Source organism: Maniola jurtina, chromosome 18, assembly GCF_905333055.1.
Source record: "Maniola jurtina chromosome 18, ilManJurt1.1, whole genome shotgun sequence".
NCBI lineage: Eukaryota > Metazoa > Arthropoda > Insecta > Lepidoptera > Nymphalidae > Maniola > Maniola jurtina.
The window spans coordinates 12,613,974-12,638,534 of NC_060046.1; the positions used below are offsets into that span (position 1 = coordinate 12,613,974).

Genomic DNA, 24,561 nt, shown 5'->3' on the forward strand with positions numbered 1-24,561 from the left:
TTAAGTGTTTAAAGTAGGACAAAAATTTTATTGAGTAAGTTATGTGTTCTCCAATAACTATAACTATTATTATTTAAAACATTGAGTTTATAATGGATGGACTAGGTTTGAGCAACCTTAATTACCTTCGCATATTGTACCGTGCTATACGATACAATAAGAATAGTTTGTCTGTTGATTTGTTCGTGCGTAGGTACAAAATACAACATGCAACGTTATTCAATCGTTTTTTACCCGATTAAATAGCAACCAACTTCTTTGCATGAATACAACCTAAGACAAATCCATGATATTTCAAACTGAATGTAGTCCTACAACAACGTGCGCCAGCGCCGGCGACGCTATGTCTAGAGGGTTCGTATTTCACATTCCACATCCAGTTAAGGAACGATCTTTGAATGATAAAACCTGCGATTTTGAACTTTATTGATAATTTAAAAAAAGTATATAAGTTACGTGAAAACTTGTGAAAATTCATTACATTGTACTGGACATCAAAACGTGATCTACAACATGTCGGTAAGACCTGATTTTTTTACTATACATAATAATTAAGTATTAAAATTTGAATAATTTTATTAGTAATCACTTTGTTTTTATTTGATAAACATGACTACCTCTTAGATTCGTTTGATATTCAAATTGCATATTTCATAAACCTAAATTGTTACTTAGTTCAGCATTCATAATAGTATTTTTATTTGTTTCAGGATTCAAATGATCCTTTTAACTTTCAACCCAATACGACCCTTACTCAACGTGTTAGTAATTATTTTCAAAGGGAAAATAATGGGTTAGATATCCCTCCTACTTTAAAAAAGAAAAAAGCCAATGTTGTGTATTCATACATAAAAGTTCCTAATAATGGAGCCAAAGTTATCAGATTGGAAATATATGATGCGGCAAAACTACGAAACACTATGTTTTGTGAATGTGATGCAAATGTCTGTGTTCAATATGTCGTCGATAGCGATAACTTACTTTTCGATGAAATCTATAATGGAGCTCACAGTTTAATAACGAAAATACAACGAAGTATGTCCTGCATTGATGTTACTAGTGATTAAAAAATAAGAGTGAAATGCGTTTTTGTGTAAATAATTATTGTTTATAACTAACGATACAAATTGTCTACTCAATCATTATGTAAACTTATTCGAATGCAAATAAACAAACTTTATTATTGAACTTGAATTTCATTTTGAGGGAAATAAAACTAAAGCCTTGTAATGTTGGCTCAGTGTGTCTCCAACCGTAAGCTCGGTGTAACACCAGCTTGCCCTAAAACTGCTTAAGTTGCACATTACATTGTATTAATGCATTGCCTTTTATTACACGGCATACGGTCAACATGATTAAACGTTTTATTTTCTATCACCACCAACACCATCAAAGTTTTATCTATATTCTATATTAGAGACAATTTTCTGTTCTATATCAGTTGAATAGACATTGGATGATAACACGCGACTAAAGTGAACTATTTATTTATTCATAAGGAAAAAATGTCACCATGTCTTTAAATATTGGAGATTGTGTAGAAATAATTATAACTGAAAAAAGATTACACGGTCTTCATTTAGTTAAAATTATTGGATACGAACAATACGATGCCATTTTAATACCCTTAAATAAAAGTAATTCAGGTATTTATTTCAAAGTTCGATATCATGGCCAACAACTATCGGCACGAATATTAAGAGTTGAAAAACAGAAATTTGTTGATTTAATAGATGAATGCGAATAAGCTAAATATTCATAATTCGCTTTATTAATTCACATTTTTAGTATACAAGTGTAAAGTCTAGCATAAGAGTATATGCAATACACAGTATTTTAAATATACCTAACTTAGTAGACATTCAGTATTCATGCTCTCGAGTATATTTTCCACCATTACCCATTGTTCAGTACTTATAATAGTCATTAGTATTCATGCATTCAGAGTGAAGTAGCTATTCAGTATTCACCCATTTGAATAAAGTATCTATTCAGTATTCATGCATTCGAATGAAGTATCTATTCAGTATTCATGCATTCGAATGAAGTATCTATTCAGTATTCATCCATTTGAATGAAGTATCTATTCAGTATTCATGCATTCAAATGAAGTATCTATTCAGTATTCATGCATTCGAATGAAGAAACTATTCAGCATCATGCATTTGAATAAAGTATCTATTCAGTATTCATCCATTTGAATGAAGTATCTATTCAGCATTCATGCATTCGAATGAAGTATCTATTCAGTATTCATGCATTCGAATGAAGAAACTATTCAGCATCATGCATTTGAATAAAGTATCTATTCAGTATTCATCCATTTGAATGAAGTATCTATTCAGCATTCATGCATTCGAATGAAGTATCTATTCAGTATTCATGCATTCGAATGAAGTATCTATTCAGTATTCATGCATTCGAATGAAGTATCTATTCAGTATTCATGCATTCGAATGAAGTATCTATTCAGTATTCATGCATTCAAATGAAGTATCTATTCAGTATTCATGCATTCGAATGAAGAAACTATTCAGTATTCATGCATTCGAAATGAAGTATCTATTCAGTTTTCATGCATTCGAATAAAGTATCTATCTAGTATTCATGCATTCGAATGAAGTAACTATTCAGTATGCATGCATTCGAATGAAGTATCTATTCAGTATTCATCCATTAGATGAAGTATCAGTATTCAAGTACTCGATTATATCCATTATACAGTATTCAAGTATTCAAATATATCCATTATTCAGTATTCAAGTATTCAAATATATCCATTATTCAGTATTCAAGTATTCAAATATATCCATTATTCAGTATTCAAGTATTCAAATATACCCATTATTCAGTATTTAAATATGGTATCATTCACTATTCAAGCATTCGAATACTACCATTTTCAGTATTCAAAATGTAGGAATTGGATTATCTGGATTAGGGATCATTCGAATGAATGAATGATCCCTGATCCAGATAAGCCAATTCCTATCTACTTAAATTATTATTTCATTAGGTTAATACTCCATTAATTAAAAAATATGATCCCGACTTAATACATAGAGCTATTACTGTCGTCAACCGACAGACGTCCAGTGTTGGACAGTCTTTTGCGCACTCTAGCAACTACTCTCTGTCAGATATCATCTGTCCAAGTGGGAGGTCACCATTGGACCCTGGGACCTTCAGCACCTTGGAACCCCCAATATCTATCGGTTATTAAACTATGTGTCACGTCCATTGCTATTTAATCCTCGCAAAAAATTGAGCTAAATAAGTATATCGGCTACTCAAAGGGTCAATTCCCGAAAACCCGCATCAATCATTATTACAATCGCAATTGTTGTGATTGGCTGAATTTACGGTATTCTTGTTACAACTATGCATTCTAGCCAATAGTGAGCGACCGTCAACCAATCAGAGGTGATTGCAATCGTGACATTGTAGCTGTCATTCTACCGCAATCGAGCATCTGGTTATTCTACGGATCCTCATTTCTAATTTAATCACGTAGGGATCACTGTACCCAGGAGGGTATATTAAAAGGTATTTTCCACTGAGAAGAACTGGTAAAAAGCTCAACTACTATCACCCTCCTATAATAATCCAGTAAAAACATAACTTTTCCATAATATTAATTTAATAACCTAAGTATTCGTGATGTATTCGTCAAACATGAATGTATTTCCGTACATACGGAAAGAGGTCACATGTAAAAAGGCGCATCTGACCTTTGACCCGCTCAGGTCAGGTTAAAGGTCATCGCTCTTTGTCAACTAATACTCTCCTCTATAAATATGTTGACATAGTCCACTCAGTTTTTCAGCTTTTTAGGTCGAACGGAATTGGTTCAGTTTTAGTCATGTATCTAGGCTATCTATCCATTGAAAAAAAAAAGTCGACTGTGGTGGATACCAGCCTATCGACTTGCATATTAATCAAGAGACGATGTTTTTCAAAATTCCCGTTTTAACCCCCTGGGAATAGGTACAGGAAATACTATGAAAAGTTCGTGTGCTAGCTTTGAGTTTTTTCGTCCAAGCAATGATCTATTTCAAAAATACTCAAATGTTTAGTGAGGAACTTCGGTCGTGCCTAGATTATCCACTGAAAGCGTGCATTGGTACATAATATACCTAAGAGAAGAAATCGAGGGGTATAATTGGGCTTTGATTTTCATCAGTTAAGATTGCAATGAAGAGCTAAAAAAGTCTTTGCCATAGATAAATATTGTTACCTATTATATTTATTGTCATTATCATATTTTTTTTTATATAAACAAGTGTAAATTAAAAATTTATAACACCCCCGACAAGTGAAGGTTACAGTAAGAACCAGAAAAGAGCTGATAACTTTCAAACGGCTGAACCGATTTTCTTGGATTATAGCTAAGAACACTCTCGATCAAGCCACCTTTCAAACAAAAAAAAAACTAAATTAAAATCGGTTCATTAGTTTAGGAGCTACGATGCCACAGACAGATACACAGATACACACGTCAAACTTATAACACCACTCTTTTTGGGTCGGGGGTTAAAAAGCAGCAAACGAGCAGTTGAGTCCCCTAATGTTAAGTGGTTTCCTCACGAAGGTTTCCTTTACCGTTTAAAGCAAGTGATATTTAACTGCTCAAAACGCATATACCCATGCGAAAAATTACGTTGAGGAACAAACTAACAAACGAACACACTTTCACACTTTTTACTATATGGATAGTGATGCAATTTGAAACAAGCTAAGCATACAGCTACTATTAAGTGTATTTATGTACTTAATTGTTATTATTCCACATAACAGCATTGCAAAGAAAATAACGTGAAAATAGCTCCAACTTATCTATTATTATGTTTCGTACACGCGAAATGGTCGGCTAATGGATCGAAACAATTATTGAGTGGCCACAGCACGCAACCCAAATGTCCAAATTATATAAAAGTTATGAAGGATCGAACCAAACTTCGGGAATACTATCCGTCTATGCCAGACAAGGGCAGAAATAAATGGGAGAAATTGTTGAGGTTTTAAAGTCATAAGAAAGAAACCGGCCAAGTGCGAGTCAGACTCACGCACTGAGGGTTCCGTACTCGGGTAATTTTTACGACATTTTGCACGATAAATCAAAAACTATCATGCATAAAAATAAGTAAAAATCTGTTTTAGAATATACAGGTACCCTTTCATAATATGATACCCCACTTGGTATAGTTACCTATCTTACTTTAAAAAATTGAAACTTAAATCAACCGAAGACATGATACGCAGACGGACAGACAGACAACAAAGTGATCCTGTAAGGGTTCCGTTTTTCCTTTTGAGGTACGGAACCCGTAAAATAATGGCACAAATTATAAAAGCCTACGAGTATTTCGTAGCTTAACTATCATTTTAGCTTTATGATTAGGTATATAGGCAAATGGCTAACAATGTACAGGAAAATTCGACAGTTTTTGTTAGCACCCAGTTAAGCACGCGATATACTTAGAGGGCTCTCTCCGTCACTCGTTTCATACAATCGTAGTTCCAATTTCATTTGAATACTAAACAACCAAAGTCCATGAAATTTTGCAGACATATTCTAGGAACTAATATCTATGTTTCCAGATTTCTGTTAAAATATTCGGTTTCAAAGTAACGCGGTCTTAAAAATTTTCATACAAATCTTTGAGCCCCTGTAATTTTAAGACTACATATTTTTAGAAAAATCTAAAATACCACAGACACAGATATTAGTTTCTAGAATATGTCTGCAAAATTTCATAGAGTTTGGTTGCTTAATATTCAAATGAAATTGGAACTACGATTGTATGAAACGCGTGACGGAGAAAGCCCTGTTAAATGAAAATCTACTTAAAATAATATTTATGACCGGAAATGACGTAAGGCTGCTATGCAAATGGCCGGCTACCAATTGTGACGGCTTTCGTGACGGTTTTTTGTTTGTGTGTTTAAAAAATTCCGGCACTGTTTCGTGTAAAGTACTCGTAATTCGATTTTATCAGTCGTTTACATGAACTATGATGAGAAAACTTAAACAGCCGATAACTTAACTTAACTTAACTTGCGAACAGCAATGTTTTCAACTTGGTTTTTTTTTTTATTGGGATAATGTATACTAAATAAAAAGAGGCCCTTATAATCTTCACAAACTGAAGTTTTTAATTGCATGTATTTAATAGCTGTTAATGCTTTAGAAAAATAAACAATTTACTTCAAAGTACAGCATTTTTGCGATTTGTCAAATAGCAATTACCTTAAGTAATAAGTTTTTTACGTACTACAAAGGCTTTCAAGGATAATTATTTTCCATCTTTCCTTATGATTTCAGCAGTTTATGGTAAAAGATATATAATACGTAAGATATATTACACCTATTGTTTCTATCAGACAATAACCCGTCGTATCTTAATCAAAATATACTTAATTAAAAATGTATTTGTTTACTTGCAAGTAGATAAATTATTTTGATTAAAGAAAGAAACAATAAAGTTTAAGCAAAAATTATTAATGTGCCACACAATTTTTTTTGACGTGACAACGTCTTATAATTCGATAGAGCCGGCTGCACGCACGAAAAAACGTGACTCATGCGGCGTTACCTCGCTCTGAGGCGTTCCATGTAAGGCTTGAAGTGCAAGCGAGAGCGCGGAACGAGCGACAAAGAAGCACAATCGACCTTTGTTGTCACGTTCAACTATCGTCAGTAAACCGACTTTACAGACAACCGTTTTTTTTTTTAAAGTATGAGTTCCCTAGGCGCCACCACTAGAGCACAGTTACGTAGGTTATTTTTTCATATACCTATCACAAAATACCAAAGTACTATTTTAACAGGGCTCTATCCGTCATTCGCTTCATACAATCGTAGTTCCCATTTCATTTGAATATTAAGCAACCAAAGTCCATGAAATTTTGCAGACATATTCTAGAAACTAATATCTGTGTCTGTGGTGTTAGATTTTTCTAAAAATGTGTAGTTTTTATAATTACAGGGGCTCAAAGATTTGTATGTAAATTTAAGACCGCGTAACTTTGAAACCGAATATTTTAGCAGAAATCTGGAAAACCACAGACAAGATATTAGTTTCTAGAATATGTCTGCAAAATTTCATGGACTTTGGTTGCTTAATATTCAAATGAAATTGGAACTACGTTTGTATGAAGCGAGAGACGGAGAGACCCCTCTTAAAGGTCTTACAGCATTTTAATAACATGCAAATTAAATACCTAACTAATTACAAAACGTTGATTTTGATGAATTTACATAGACCTGTGGGATAAATACCTGGATTTAGGCAGGATAGGTCACCGGTGGTTTGGAGTCTTCCCTTTCTCGTATTCCGTGGATAGTTTCTTCGAAGCACAGATTCGCAGAACACTTCACTTAATTTTAAAGTTTATGTGATTTTAACTTATTTACTTAGCGTAGCGTTTTTAAAGTTTAATAGCGGGTTTTTGCGTGATTAATTTAGCGTTATATGAGTTTTTTACACAAGCGGCGCGTGGCGTTTGTACAGCGGGCGTCACGCAGTTAGCGGGTTTCAGACTCGACGTGCGTAAACGCCGGTTCAAAGGTAACTGACAGGAGCGGGGTGAAAGAGTGGGTAATAGGATGGAATTTTATGTGTGCGTGAGTGTTTGTATGTGTGTATGTATGATAGCGTAATTAAATATATAATAATAACTTAAGTAACTAGAGGGCGCTTACAACTTCCCCCGCCTAGAGGTAATCCTCTAAACAGAACGAATTGCAAGACAGAGAGATAAAAATTATAGCGTTAAAAGCGTTTAAGTAGAGTTAATAGCAGCCTATTGAGAAGGTAGAGGGCATATCCGAACTACAGGTCTGATGTAGCTTCCGGAACGCGTTCTAACTTTGACTGCTCGAATTATACTGTCTTTCCCTGGATAGAGTTCTTCTATAACTCCTAGAGGCCAGCAAAGAGGATGAACGTTGGAGTCTTTGATTACAACAACAGCTCCAAGACTCACAGGGTTGGATGGAGTATTCCACTTTTGTCTGTGTTGTAAAGAAGTCAAATATTCTTGGCTCCAGAGTTTCCAGAAAGAACAAGTAATTTTAGTTAACAATTGATAGCGGGATAAGCGGCTGTCGGGAATATCCGTTAAATCCTCGACAGGTAAATATTTTGCGGGAGTGAGATTGAGAAAATGATTGGGCGTAAGTGCGGAAAGATCTGACGGATCAGAGCTTAAAATACATAATGGTCTACTATTTAATAAGTTTTCGATTTGAATTATAATTGTATTTAATTCTTCATAAGTAAGGATTTGTGTCCCTACTACCTTGTATAAATGCGTTTTTACACAGCGAACGTTAATTTCGCTAAGACCATTAAAATGCGGGCCGTAAGGCGGGCTATGTTTAAATTGAATACGATGTTCTGCGAGGCGATTTTCAATGAAATTTTTATGAGCATTGGACTGTATGAGAGTGTAAAGTTCATCTAATTTGCGTTTAGCTCCAAAAAATGTAGTAGCTCCATCGCTGTATATTAGACTTACAGGGCCTTTGCGTGCGCTTAGTCTCAAAAAAGCTGCAAGAAATAAATCAGAACTAAGATCTGAGACTAATTCTAGGTGTACTGCCTTGGTAGTCATGCATGTAAATATGCAGACGTACGCTTTGTGACTTTTAATACCTCGGCGGCGAATGTGAGTTACAAAGAAAGGTCCCATGTAGTCCACAGCGGTGTGAACGAAGGCTTTAACTTGCGCTACTCTAAAAGCGGGTAACTCTCCCATTTGTGGAAAAGTAGATTGAGGGTTAGCGCGAAAACAAATATTGCATTTGTGTACACGTTGTCGAACCAAGTTTCTGGCAGCAATGATCCAGAACTTCTGTCTGAGTAAAGCGAGTAATAACGCGGGTCTTGTATGCAAATTAGTGATATGATAATAATCAACTATTAGCTGAGTGATGCGGTCTTTAGAAGGTAAAATTATTGGATGCTTTTGACCAAAATTTAATTGCGAATTGCTTAAACGACCACCAACTCTGATGATGTCGTCTGCGAGAAATGGGTTAAGTTTTAAGATCGATTTCGAGCAAGGTTTATTATTTTTGAGAGCGTGAATATCTTGAGAAAAATGTTTATTTTGAACATAGCGAATTATGTAAGTTTCTACATATTCAAGATCAAAAACTGTAATAGAACCGCGTGATTTTAAGCGTTTGGAGAATCTTAACATGTAAACAATGGTGCGCAATAATTTAGACCAGCTAGAAGAGCGTTCGGCTAAAATTTCAATCGGATGTTGAGCGTCAGAAACAGAAGTTTCAACTGCTAGAACAGTAATTTTTGATTCTTCAAAATTTTCATTATGAGCGTTAATCGAAAGAATTAAGCATTTTGTATAATCGCGTGGACTTTCATTAGCGTTGATTTTAAAAGTAAAAGTGTCGAGTTTGGGATGCCACTGCATTCCTACTATTTTTGTAACATCTTGAGCATCTGAATCAAAATTAATTGCGTGCGGATTTTTATGAGAGCTAGGAACTTCATTTAGAAATTTAGTGTCATTGGAGATCCATTTGGTTAAATTGAAACCACCTGAGTTGAACATATCGACCATTTCATGATAAGTTTCTTTGGCTTTCTCAAAACCATCGATTGAGTTTATGTAATCGTCCATGTACATGTGATGAGTAGCTTCATTAGCTGCGAGCGGGTACCTGTCAATGCTGTCTTCAGCTAGCTGACGCACGACTCTCATAGCGAGATAAGGTGAACTAGATACTCCAAATGATACTACGGTGAAGTTATAAGTGTCAATAGATTGCTCAGTGTCAAATCTAAAAAGAATTCTTTGAAAAGCGTGATGCGCGGGCGTTAAATTTAATTGAAAATAATGTTTTTCAATATCTGCGGTTACTGCGATTGAGAATAAGCGTAAATTTATTAAGAGTTCAAATATATTATTTTGTAAGTTAGGACCTACATATAATAAATCGTTAAGCGATTTTCCGGAGGTAGTTCGACTTGAAGCGTTTAGAACGATACGAGTTTTCGAAGTCTGCTTATCAGGGCGATAAACAGCTCTGTGCGGAATATAATAACAATTTATATCGCGTGAAGGGTTGTCTACTTTCGTAAGATAACCTTTGTCTATGTATGACTGAATGGTTGCGTTATAATCTTTACGAAGAGCGGGATTAGCGTTTAATTTCTTCTCTAATTGAAGAAAGCGGAGTTTGGCGATCGAGTATGAGTCACCGAGTTTAGCGGGATCATCTTTAAAGGGTAAGTGAACAGTATATCGGCCTGTTTCATCGCGTGAGTAAGTATCTTTAAAGATGCGTTCACATGCTTCATCATCAGGGCTTATGTGAATTTTATTAGGTACATTTTCTAATGACCAAAAGCGTTCAGTAATTTCATCAAGTGACGGAGAGTCTGTGTGACATAAAAAAGTTTTAAAATCGTTTGAGCGGTGGTTCGAGTTGTGAGCTGCGCAGTCTGCTCTCCCCATCAGTATGTAGCCTAGCGTGCTTTGAACCGCGACTACAGACGAACGACGCGAGACCACTCTGTCACACCCAAGCAAGAAGGGGAACAGTTCATTACCGATTAGGCAATCGATCGGACCTGGAGTGTGATAATCGTCGTCAGCCAATGGCAATGCGTGTAAATGAGTCAACTGGGAAACATCGATACGAGCGTTTGGTAAGTGGTCGGTAATTGTATCTATCACCCTAGCGGTAATAGTATAAGAACAGCGTGAGTCAAAGCGAGAGTAAATTTTAAATGTTACGAATCCCAGGGATGTGCTTTCTGTTTGACCAATGCCTTTTACAACTGACGGAGCGAATTTAATTTTCATATTTAAGCGTTGGCAACATTCTTTTGATATAAAATTAGTCATTGAACCTGTATCTAAAAATAAACGGATAGCGTATTGCGTATTGTTACTACATACATTTACTTTCGCGGTAGGTAAAAGTACAGTTGTATCTTGTGAATAATTGCGTGAAGAGGTAGTCACCGAAAGTGCTAATTCTGTAGGATTACTTGGCGGAGCGTGAGGTGCGGGTAGCGGTGCTGGATTCTTTGGCAAATCACTAGATTTATCATTCTGCGGTGGCATCTGTATCGGAGTGTTATTGTTGTTAGCACCATAGCGGTTCGGTGAGTAAGCGGTGGCATGTGACTGTGAGGTCCCGGGTTCATACCTAGGCTTAGAAAAGGAGCTACATAACAGACTGTGATGTGAGCTAGACGCACAATTCCCACATCGACCCTGGCTCTTACAGCGGAATTTTAAATGAAATCCTAGGCAGAACTCACAAAATCTATTTTTTCTCACTATGTCTAGCTTAGTTTTAGCGTCTTGGTTTTTAAAAACCTCACACTTGTAAAGTGGATGAGCGTTTTGATTTTTACAGATTATGCACTTACGTTGAGTATTTTGAGAATTTAAATTATAATTATTGTTGTTGCTGACTGTACTCGTATAAGTCTGAGTTTGCGATTTAGGTTTATATGAATTAGGTTTTTTATTTGGAGTTTGAGTGTTAACTTGAACGGAGCGTAATGTTTGTATTTTTAATTGTTCTTTTAGAAAGTTATTTAAATCGGAAAAAGTAGGTATTTTAATGTGTTTATGATTTTGTTCAAATAACGAGACAACATCTTTACTTAACTTTGAGAGTGCAATGTGTGTAATCATAAAGTCTGATAAATCTGGTATTTCTAGGCGTTGCAGTGCCGCTTGCGCGGAACAAAATTGATCAACAAAAGATTCGAGCGGTTGATTTTGTTTGCAATTTAAAATCGTATCTATGTATTGAGTAGCTTGCACTCTAGTATCTTGATATTTCTCTAATAATGCGTTCCATATAATAAGATAATTCTCAGAGGTGGGTGGTATACCAGAACAAACCAAAAGCGCCTTATCAGTTAAGCAACTAACTAAGTATTGGACTTTCTGTACATCAGTGAGTCTATTGTTGTTATGGATTAAGTTCAAAAAGTTTTCATAAAAGACAGTCCATTTTGACGGACAGCCGTCAAATGTTTTTAAATTCAGCGGAGGTAATTTTTTATTTAACAAACTGTATTGGTTGTCAAACTGTGACACAGCAGATTCACTTTTAATTTCATTTAGAGTATATTGAATTTGACAGTATAATGTGTCAAATGCGCCTAGCGGGGCATAGTTGGGCGTATAAAGAGGGTCATGTTTCAAATAGGCTGAAATTAAATCGTCTATAACTATCGCGAAATCTTGACGTAATTTTTCTAAACTTTGAACGCGAGACAAGAAATTCGTTTTGTTCACAGGATCACTCACCTTCAGACTTAAATCATATATTTGTTGAATTGATAAAAACAAGAATTCTTTCTTAGCCTCTAATCTAACAATAGTTTCGTTAGATTTCGACATTCTGATTTCTGATATGCGATAATAAACGTTATTTCAAGCGAATAAGACTCAATACAGGCGAATAATTATTTCGATATAATTTTTATAATGAGTTTGTTGTAGGTAGATATAAAAAGTTTTAATCTTTAAATATTGAAAAATATACATAAATAATTATATATAATGCGTTAATATAATGTAATGCGTGGATCTAAACATAAATATGCGTAATTATATAAGATTTTTGTATATTTTTGTTAGCGGCGGTACCTATGTTCCGAACGTAATTCTATTGCAATGAATATTGAAATATACAATAAATAGCGTGTTTAGTGTTGAATTGTATATGAATACGATTCTAGGAAGAGAAATTGGATACGGTGCGATAGGACCAGAGAAATTGTGGGATAAATACCTGGATTTAGGCAGGATAGGTCACCGGTGGTTTGGAGTCTTCCCTTTCTCGTATTCCGTGGATAGTTTCTTCGAAGCACAGATTCGCAGAACACTTCACTTAATTTTAAAGTTTATGTGATTTTAACTTATTTACTTAGCGTAGCGTTTTTAAAGTTTAATAGCGGGTTTTTGCGTGATTAATTTAGCGTTATATGAGTTTTTTACACAAGCGGCGCGTGGCGTTTGTACAGCGGGCGTCACGCAGTTAGCGGGTTTCAGACTCGACGTGCGTAAACGCCGGTTCAAAGGTAACTGACAGGAGCGGGGTGAAAGAGTGGGTAATAGGATGGAATTTTATGTGTGCGTGAGTGTTTGTATGTGTGTATGTATGATAGCGTAATTAAATATATAATAATAACTTAAGTAACTAGAGGGCGCTTACAAGACCTTTTACCTGTAGATATAACTATCGCTTTATAAGTTATGAATCTCGCATCAAACCAGATCATAATACTACATTTAATTATTCATGATCTAAATTCAATGGAATCGAACGCTGAGCCATTGAACCATCCCACTAAGCCGTTGTTTGCCGTATTACTAATTAATTATTTAGAAAATCGATTGCACAAATCATGAGTAATTATTAGCTCTATGCGATATTAATTTTCGATTTGATCTTCTATTCAGCATGTTTGAGATATCCATCCATACTAATATTATAAATGCGAAAGTGTGTCTGTCTGTCTGCTACCCTTTCACGGCCCAACAGTTTAACCGATTATGACGAAATTTGGTACAGAGTTAGCTTATATCCCGGGGACGGACACAGGCTACTTTTTATCCCGGAAAATTAAAGAGTTCCTACGGAATTTTAAAAACCGAAATCCACGCGGGCGAAGCCGCGGGCATCCTCTAGTATGAGATATAACCACAAATTCTCGGTTTTCAAATTTATTCCTGTACTTGTGCTATAAGACATTTGCCTGCCAAATCTCATGATTCTAGGTTATCGGGAAGTACCCTATAGGTTTTCTTGACAGACACGACGGATGGACGGACGGACAGACGGACGGAAGACAGACAGACCACAAAGTGACCCTATAAGGGTTCCGTTTTTCCTTTTGAGGTACGGAACCCTAAAAATATACAACTTTAGTAAGTTTACAAAGATTTCGTAGCACTAAGTTCTAAGTTTAGCAGTAGCCTAGTCAGTGTTTCTGGACCAGTAGGAAGGGAGGTCAAGCGCTTACATTGTTCGCGCTGTAGCACGTATTGTTCTGTATACGAGTGATTCATTGTAACACACGTTTGGATTGTTTGTGTATGTAATGTGCTCTTAGAAGAAAACAGATGATTTTATATAATAATTGGAAACTAGAAATCTTTAAAAATAGACAACCAGCCCTGCCAGACGTCCTTAAACTTTTGAACATGTTTTGAACTTTAACGGCGTATGGCAGGGGGTTGCCATGATACTAAGTGTCTGGCAATGGATGGCATTTCGAAACAAATATTAAAAAAATTGATTTTATTTTTAAGATTTTTTACACCTTTATTACCTGTTATCTCCCTAAGTCACCATTATCTAAAATTCATAGTCACTAATCGTTCCTCCTTGTATTGGGGACAAGACGTAGAGAAACTTACAGCTTTCATAAAATAAAGAAGGTCTGGTTGGCACGCACTGGCTCTTAGTCCACAACAAAAAAATTAATTTGATAAAATTAATCACCATATAATTCGTATGAGGCTATTATAATCTCACTGAACAGAATATAGCTTATTAAAATAAACATTTCCAAGGGAACAAAATACAATCCCTGCACCAACAATGCAAGTTACAACGCAGTCATTTAGCCAATAATTAAAACTTGCTCTGTCCCGCGATTGCTTTCATTTCCACAATATGACCTCTATTGTAAGGTCCGTTATTTGTCTAAATATAGGTCATGGATTTAGAAATAATATTTTTTTCTACACTAAACTTCACTCTAATCAACATTCTAGTAGCGTATTCTAATTAAAAGTTAAATGAAAATAGGAGAAGCGTCTGTTTCATTATCAGTATGTTTTTTTAATACAAATAGCTAGCAAACGAGCAGGCGGGTCACCTGATGTTAAGTGATTACCGCCGCCCATGAACATTTGCAGCACCAGAGGTACCTCAAATGCATTGCCGGCCTTTCAGGAATTTCTTAGTCTGCCCCTTGGTCTTCCAACGAGGTCACTATTCCAGCACCTTGGGACCTCAACGTCTATTATTAACTTTTCGAATTATCTGCTCTGACCATTGTCGATTCAGCTTCACAACCTTTTGTGCTATGCCCGTTACTCTGGTACTCCTACGGATTTGCCAATCCCGTAGTGGACATTGAAACATGCTATCCTTTCATAGTTTTACTAAATAATTTAACTAACTAACTAACTCATTCAATAGGCAGGTACCTAAAGAGTTTATAAATAGTACAGAACAGAGTAAAACAAGTACAATATAGGGCGGGCGGGCGAACTGTTCCTAGGGGACGGGTTACAGGAAGTAATGAAGGAAATTGTGGACGGCAAGAAACGTTCAGGTACCTTTTATTTATACATTAGGAGTAGGTACTGTACACAGCTGCATTATTATGTTTCAGGAAGAAGTTTACAGATATTGTTTATAAGATTTACTTCTACACCTTTTTAATGGTCAGGAAACTAACTTTTAGATAAAACCGCTAAATATAGTTCGGCAAGTCGTGACTTTCAACTATAGAAGAACAAGAAAGGTAATCAATCGGCTTTTTACAAACGAAGTTTCATTTTCAAACAAACTTGGACATTTTCATGGATTATTTTGCACAAAATTAATCATTATTATTATTGAACCCTCACCCTTTTAAGAATACCATACCCCTTGATGATGATTATGGTAAACTTTCTATACTTAATTTTTAAAGCACCCATAAAATGACAAGAAAATGGTTCAAATGCTGATCGGTTTTGAGAGGTTTGGAATTATAAAACCTGAACCTTTGTACCTCAACCTTATCTGATTATGTCATCATTATCACTGTCCCACTACTAAGCACGGGTTTTCTCTCAGAATGAGAAGGATTTAGGCCACAGTCCGCCCCGCTGACCAAATGTGGATTGGCAGATTTCATACACCTTTGAGAATTTTACGTAGAATTTAATCAAAATTATTTAATTTTAGTAACAGATTTTAATTTTTTGTGTATTGTTACAGGGCTGCTGTCATGGGACTCTGGCGAGCACCAGGTCGACTTGGAGAAGGAGCTGGCTACCCTCACGGCACAGGCACCCGAGGGGGAGGAAGCCAGATATGGTACGTACCTAATATAATCCGTAATATAGCACTTGACTGCGTTCACGCCTGGTGTTAGGTGATGATGCAATCTATGATGGAAGTGGACTAACCTGGAAGGGGTATGGCAGTTTTTATTAAACCCATTACCCTTTGGTTTCTACACAGCATCATACTGGAACGCTAAATCGCTTAGCGGCACGGCTTTGCCGGTAGGTGGTAACAGTGGTAGCCACAGCCGAACCCTACCACTAGAACAGACCAGAGATTATAGAAATTATAAAACTTTTAAGTAAACTTAGGAAAACTTAAGTATAAGTACCTGTATACATACATAAATACATGAACCCTGAAAACATTACTCTTTTTTAGACGGTAAAAGTTCGGTAAATTATTAGCACATTTAACAGCTATATAACACAACTCGGTGAAAAGCCGAATTTAGGCGAACTCATTGGACTAGAAAGTCAGATAAGGCCTGAGGTCGTTATGCCTGGAACACAGCCAGAATATTGCGTAGTACGTCTCGTTCATAGATTTAGGGTCTCATTGTTATCTAAAGCGCTATTACGGTCTGTTTATGGCACAATTTATTCTGCGAATACAAATTTCCAACTAAGTAATGTTTATGTAAGCTTTTATTATGTAGAAATGTGTTTGGTTTTAGTAATTTAAGCCCTTTAGTGGGCTTAAGTTGAGTTTAAGCCCATTTTCTTCTTTCTTTTTCTCTCGGGGTTGATTTCCACACTAAAACGTTACTGTCTGTTGTGCGTGCGTTGCTTTTCCCCGCCGAAGTCTTCACTCCAGCCATTCAAGCTCGCTCCAGAAGCCGAGTAGACCGCCCAGGTTGCCGAGGGCTTCATGAATCTGGTGATCCCAAATGGCGCTCTTGTTGTTCGTTGTTTTAAGCCCATATTTGAATGTTTTTTGTTTAACCGCGCGGGAGCTGTGTCGTGTAAGTGAGCTATAGCCCATTTCTATCATTATATCGTCATTTACCAAGTAGGGACTAGATTGCAATATACCTAAGGCGAACTTGTATCGGAGTGGAAAGAGCAACGATTCAACTCATGATAACTTTATTAATATCTTTATTCCCTCTAGCAGGAAGAGCCCCGAAAGCCTAAACAATATGATATGATTATACCCATCGTAACTTTTTATGATAACCCTTGTATCGGTACTCTCCGTTTAGCGAGCGTTATGATATTATTATAACTAAGAGTGGTATAGGCGTGTTATAGGCAGTGTGCGGCGGCTTATTTATTTTTAGTCCGCTCATATTATGAGCTTTAACGTGGAATGTTGCTTATAACTTTACTATAACTATAGCGCAGTATAAATGTTCACTTAAGCAAAATGTTCGTCTGTTTTCGCGTTCGTTTCGGGTTTTCTCAGGTTCCAGACTCCTGAAACAGTTTTATCTGAAAACTATGAAATATAACTATTGCAAATATAAAATAATCTTTGCAGCACATTGGTTTTTGACCTTTAGGCAAGAGGTTTTTTGACACAAGTATTCTTATTATTTTAACTGTCAGGCCGTGAAAAGCTAGCAGACAGGCAGACACACTTTCGCATTTATATCATTAGTATAGTATGGAAAGTATTAATTAGCTTTGATTGTGGATTAAGAGTACATAATACATATAAAGGTTTTTTAAAATTTTCATTACTAAGAATGAAACCTGCGACCTCTAGCACGTAGAATGTACGTATATGGCAACCCTTAACAATTTCAGCGACAAAAAAAACAACAGTTATTAAAAAAGTATTCTTATTCAAGCCTAATTTATTACAAAAAAGTAAGCCAAAAAAATTAGAAAACAAAATTACCCGCCTGAGATATTACAAAGTTCGGACACCCGACAGCCCCAGAGTGGGGCTAAATATATTTTATCCCCTTTTCTGACACTTGCCCCGGGAATTTTTCCCCAGTTTTTCCAGCGCAAAATTGTGATAAATAATTCTGGGGATACAGGTCTCTTTATTTATGTAGGCGGCTAGGCTTTATGTATTAAGTGTAAAAGATGATAGATCACTTAAAAAGAGGTTGGGATAAACATATTCACACATTTCGGTTAGAATTATTGACTCTATTTACATGATAAGTTAAGTTTTTGTATTTTCATCCCTCAAAATCAACTAAAAATACCTGGATCAAATAGAGACAATGACGACTCAGAACAGAACAACTTGGATTCATACGGTCAGGAGAGCCACCCCCAATTACCATAGGGAAAGGTTAGGTCTATATATATAATTCAAGAACATCAATTAAAACTTTTCAAAAACAACAAACATTAGAATTGCAAAAGATAAAGCGCGGGGTGCAATTTTTCCCGACCTCGCTAAATTACCACAAACAATACAAAAGAGAAACGACTGGAATTCTCCCACTGAGGCGTACAATAGATAACGTATGACGCTCTAGTTTTGAACAATATTTTTGCGAAAATATTTTTTAAAATCATTTTTATTTTAGTTTTAGTTTATATCTCAACTCTGGACCGCTGTAAATCGAATAATTTGTTGCTATAATAACACAATACAATCTATAACTAAATACATACAATGAAAATTAAAAATTTATAACACCCCCGACAAGTGAAGGTTACTAACTAAGGTAACTAGATAAGAGCTGATAACTTTCATTACGGTTGAACCGATTTTCGTGGATTATAGCTAAGAACACTCTCGATCAAGCCCCCTTTCAAACAAAAAAACTAATTTAAAATTGGTTCATAAGTTTTGGAGCTACGATGCCACAGACAGATACACAGATACACACGTCAAACTTATAACACCCCTCTTTTTGGGTCGGGGGTTAGTAATATAAAAGGAACAAACTACTAGACGTATTGGACTGGAAAGCATGCTGATAGCCAAGACGTAGACATCTGCAACGAATTTTTTTTTTTTGATTAAACCACTAAGGCGGTAAACTCCTTTTAAAATTTTTGTAGTTTACGTGGGTGAAGTCGTTATAAATGCGAAAGTTTGTCTGTCTGTTATTTTCTCACGATCCATCCTTGTAACTTAAAATGCACCTCACGTCCAAAAATTCATATTTTTAACTGGGAAAAGCCATAAGAAAAGAAAGAAAGAAAATTTACACACTGGCCCTAAGTATATCAAGATTTTCAAAATATAAACTATATAACAAAACGAAAACATCTAAAACTCTGAACGAGGTGACAATGGGGTATGGAGTATTTTCCTCGCGAGATATTTTCGCGAAAACATTTCCTAGTAATTTTCACTGAAGCGCCTCTAAAAATGATTTTCAACACAAAATGGCTGAAGCGAGTGTAAAAAATGATTTTCAGCAAAAAATAGCTGAAGCGAGTGTAAAAAATGAACCGCGTGGTGGAACTCGAATGAAACGAAACGCGAGAGCTAGTTTCATATTCGCTTTTGTATCAGCTTTGTCCTTTAGATATTTGTAAAGTTTTTACTTGCAATTTTTCTGTTTTCGATATAGGATTCACTAATTGACAGACTGACTGATCTATCAACGCAAAGCTCAAACTACTGAACGGGTCTGGCTGAAAAGCATACCTACAGGTAGGTATTATGACGTAGACATCCGCTAAGGATTTTGGAAAATTCAATTCCTAAAGGTATGAAATAGGGGTTTTTTTGTGTAGCGGACGGAGTCGCGGAAAAACGTTACATAGCGTTAACTCCACTGCTCAAACTTTAAGTGGAGCCTTCAAACATTTCAATTGAAAGCGTAATGTTAGTTTAGTGCCATTTTAATCATTAACTAGTATTCTTTAGATCCTACAACATATTTTATAGACTTATTTTATCACTAGAGGATGCCCGCGACTTCGTCCGCGTGGATGTAGGTTTTTGAAGATCCTGTGGGAACTGTTTGGTTTTCCGGGATAAAAAGTTGTCTATGTCAATAACATGGAGGCAAGCTCTAAGTAAGCAAAAATCTAGGTATAAAAGTGCTGACTCCTGACTGACTGACTGATCTATCAAGGCACAGCCTAAAGCGTATCCAAAAGGGATCAGCAGCAACCCGGGTACACTGGGAGGTTAACTGGTTGACACCCTCGCCTAGAAAATACCTATTCACTTAGATTGCAACTTGAAGTTATGCGTTATTAAAGCATATCCAATTAGTTTGCGTCAAAGAAAATGTCTTTTAAATAAAAATACAAAGAATTTTTAATAAAGAATATTAAAAAAAGTAATTAGTTCCTTCACGCAAAAGCCAGCTCTTTTCATAAATGTAACACAATTTATAAAGATAAGAAATGAAGTAACTTGAGTGAGGTGTAATTTTCTTACAAGCGTAAACACTAAGCAAGCAACCAAAATACAAAGGGCTTTAATTATAATACCTCTACAAGGTCAGGGTTGACTCTACCAGGATAATTTTGTTTTAATAAAATTAAATAATTATATTTTAATTTTCTTAAAGGGGGTATAACTTAATTTAAAATAATGGTGTAGTTGCAGACAACATGTTACCTCAATTAAATTCAAGCGTGCAAGGGAATTGACCCTTATAAAACAAGAACTCAAGGATTACCTAGATTTTTTTAATACATTACTTGTCTACCGATCAACATAAGTTATTCAAGTCATAATTATTAGTCTTTTATCCCTTCTAATTAAAAATTATATAGTCCTTAATTTAAGTATTTAATTGTCAAACGTGTAATATTTATAACGAGGACTAAATCAGAAGCACGGTATTTTTTCATCACATCCAAGCGGCCTAAACCGAAAACAATATACAAGTACAAACTATTTTTTCTTGTACAAAAGATTAATTTCAAAACATACATTATTCAAACAGACTTTAACAAGCATAAGGCGGTCTATTGTCAGTCACAATTGAATCTGCCACACCCATTTTACAACCTTTGTCTCTAGACAGAAAGTGCCAACCCTAATGAAGGTCGCTCAAGGACGTTAAAATTTCCTTCACTCAGTGTTAGAAGTGGGAGATCTACATTAATTCAAGTGTTTGACGGCTTTCTTTGCCCTCTCCGAGTTTTATTCAAGTCTGCCAACTTACATACATTATTCAAATCAAAGTTCGCTCCCTTCCCCTTTGTCTAATTTTGATTTGACTTTTACAAAGTCGGGTTAGGCTTTGTGTAAGTTTCAAGTTGGATAATAAGACCTTTTGTTACCGATATGGTTTGTTTACTGTAGGATAAGATTACGCTTGACGAAAATCATGCCTTCAAGGAAGCATTGATGAGCTGGACCGCGCATTCCTAGAAGATGCCTTTTTGTTGACGCCTGATTGTTTTTTTTCCTATTTTTTGAAATTATATTTGGTGCTTTTTAGCAAATCACATCATTACCCATATTATAATAATATACGATTGTGTGCTTGTTTGCTGGTTTATCCTTCAATCACGCCACAACGGAGAAACTGACTTTTACATGGATAATGGTATACTTAGTTAAAAAAATAGGCTACTTTTATCCCGTAAAATCAAAGAGTTTCCAGATGATTTATAAAAATCTATTCCACGCGGACCAACTCGCGAGCAGCATCTTGAAATACTTAACTACTTACCTACTTACTTATAGGTATTTTCAGTTTTATAACCCCAATTGTAACTTATGGTCGGAGTAGGATATCACTTGTATTAATTGAAATGAATAACAAAGCTCTGTAAAAGTCAGAGATAAATTCAACCTTTATTTTCCTTTGTATCTTGCTCAATTCAGGCTTTATTTCCTTTTGTATTTCGGGATTAACGACACAATTTGGCGGCGCGATAATCTCATTTGTTTCGGGGTCACGGCCGCCATCTTGTGATGTCACGCCAGAGGACAGTGGGCCTAGTATGAGATTTTACATCTCACCAACGTTGATAGAATTCTAGCGTCGAAACAAAATAACGTCAAAGTAAAATGGACCTTATGTGTCCTTGATTTAAGATTAGAAATTAAGTACCATCGATTTTAATTTCGCAACGTTTCTGCTTAGAACACTGGCAGTTATGGACAAACTTGAGTTAAAACAATTCATAATTAATGACACTGCCCTGCCCAAAAACGAACTCAAAATTAAGAACTCAAAAATTTCACATTTAAAAATGGCACCATAATGTCCCTATATTTTTTTTTTAAATTAACTAGATGATATAAGGATTCACACGATATCCCATACATCCAAATCTGTTCAGAAATTTAAAGGCTATAGCAGAATCCACATTCAACTTGAATATGAAATCATTAAAGTGATTTTTGTTCAGAGATTAGAAGTTATGGTGGAATATAAAAACTCACATACATGAAACCTGAAAACATTACATCTTTTTTTGGGGCACTCGTGTAACTAAAACAGGGCCAATTTAACAGATCACATTTGACGTTTGTTAATCTTAAATTAATTAGGCTCAAGAGCGGCAAAACTGAGCCAATAAAGCCAGTTAAAAAATTTTAGGGGATGAATTTTCAAAAATTCTTTCTCAGCGGATGTCTGCTTTATAATAACTATCTGCATACCGAGTTTCAGCCTGATCCGTCCAGTGGTTTGAGATATGCGTTGACAGATCAGTCAGTCAGTCACTCAATCAATCAGTCATTCAGTCAGCGTTTTTTTTTATATACATATTTAGACTTAGGGTCCAATTTTAATTCTATCAACGTTGGTAAAATCTCATACTAAGTCTACTGATGTTATTACCTAAGCCATTAGACGATATTTTTTGGAACTTGAGAGTCCCTTCTCTTGAGACAGCCGTCTCGAGGACGCACTTGTTGGCAAGACGATGTTGTTAGCATACATATTTTATTTACTGGAAAATACTTTCATGGATTACAGCGCAAAATGCTTCTAGTAATGAAGCTGGTCCTTGGATTATCTGGTTCATATATTTTTTTAGATTTTCCTACAAGTAATGATTTGTTTGAGTACGATTACACCTTTGCCTTATATTCACAGCCTTTCATTAAAAAAAATTACACCTCCTTTGATCTTGATTTACATCATTATGACCATCACTTCCCTACTAAGACACTGAACTATTATCTTCGTTCAAATCTATTTTCCGATATAGCGAACCCGCAACTTCGTTTGCGTGGATGTAAGTTTTTAAAAAATCCTGTGGGAACTATATGATTTTCCGGGATAAAAAGTAGCCTATGTGCTAATCCAGGGTATAATCTATCTCCATTCTAAATTTCAGGCAAATGCGTCCAGTAGTTTTTGCGCGAAGGAGTAACAAATATACACACATACACACAAACTTTCGCCTTTATAATATTAGTGTGAAGTGTGAATATATTGGTTATCATCACTAAAGCTAGCTCATATTTTTCAGGAGAGAGACTCATCCAATACGCGTCCGAGAACCTCGTGACGGAGATCCTGATTCATCCACAAATGAACACGCTGATGCAGTGCATGAGGAACCTGCTCAGCTCGTTCACGCGGCACCGCCACCTGGTGCACGCGGGGTACACCTTCGCCGGCAACGGCTCCTGGATCATGCAAGTGAGTACCACCTCCGAAGATACACCATGATTAATGTATTGCAGGCGTTACTTTGCAGAAGTCCATGATATACAAGGAATCACGCGCTTAATTTGTTATAATCCGCTGAAAAAGGCAAATCTGCATGGTACAACATGCTAAGCGTACAGAAAAAGCTAGTCACCACGCAAGCCCCAAGTACCACTACGTAGCACCACATTCGACGCACGTTTCGCTCCGACATCGGAGACGGGGGCCATACCTATTCCTAAAGAGCGCCACCACACCCGGTCATATCGTTCGTCCATCGTGCTGGAGGGCGTCCAATACTACGCTTGCTTATACACGGTCTCCACTCAAGGACTTTCCGGCTCAAACGGCCATCGCCTCTAGGAAAGGCATGGCCTGCCCACTGCCACTTCAGCTTGCTAATAGTTTGTGCTATGTCAGTGATCTTGGTTCTCCTGCGGATCTCCTCATTTGGGATCTTATCCCTCAGGGAAATTCCTGACCTAGATGACCCCATGGCTCGCTGAGTGACTTGTGGACAAAGCTGTTTGTCAGTGGTCACGTTTCAGCACCATAGGTGAGGACGGGAAGGACTAGGTTAGGACAAGGTTAAAAACTCGTTTTCAGGCACTGAGGAATTGATGATAAGAAGACTTAATGTCTCAACAGCTGCCACCCTAGCCGAATTATTCTGTCGAAACATAGTAGTGTAGGTACAGTCAAAGGCCGTAAGTCGTTTAGCACCTTAATGATCATAATTATTTTCGTGGCACGGTTTAGTACAGCGTGGCACATGCTTTAGGTGTGTGTTTATAGAAAGGTCATAAGAGCGGTAGATTTTTGATGGAATAGTTTCGCGGAATTGCTACTCAAATTCTGAGGCCGACCGTACATATTGTTCGGTAATGAACGCGTCAAGCATTTTTCTCACTATACATGAGTGTATGAGTGTATATGTGTACGTTTGCTATTTTTAACTGTTCGTTTTAAAATGAAGATTAAA

At 36.2% G+C, this 24,561-nt stretch overlaps 1 protein-coding gene and 1 long non-coding RNA gene across 2 annotated transcripts in view; both read left to right on the forward strand.

Annotated features, from left to right (window-relative positions):
• Window positions 1–24,561, forward strand: part of LOC123874647 (microtubule-associated protein futsch-like) — a 196,887-nt gene that overhangs the window by 110,662 nt on the left and 61,664 nt on the right. Inside the window, exons 2-3 of the mRNA XM_045920138.1 lie at window positions 16,010–16,108; window positions 23,398–23,570. Of these exons, the coding sequence (XP_045776094.1) occupies window positions 16,010–16,108; window positions 23,398–23,570 (272 nt within the window). The remainder of the gene's footprint in view (window positions 1–16,009; window positions 16,109–23,397; window positions 23,571–24,561) is intronic.
• LOC123874374 lies at window positions 26–1,188 on the forward strand. The gene is made up of 2 exons (XR_006797902.1): window positions 26–519; window positions 711–1,188. It is a non-coding gene; the product is annotated as an uncharacterized LOC123874374 (long non-coding RNA).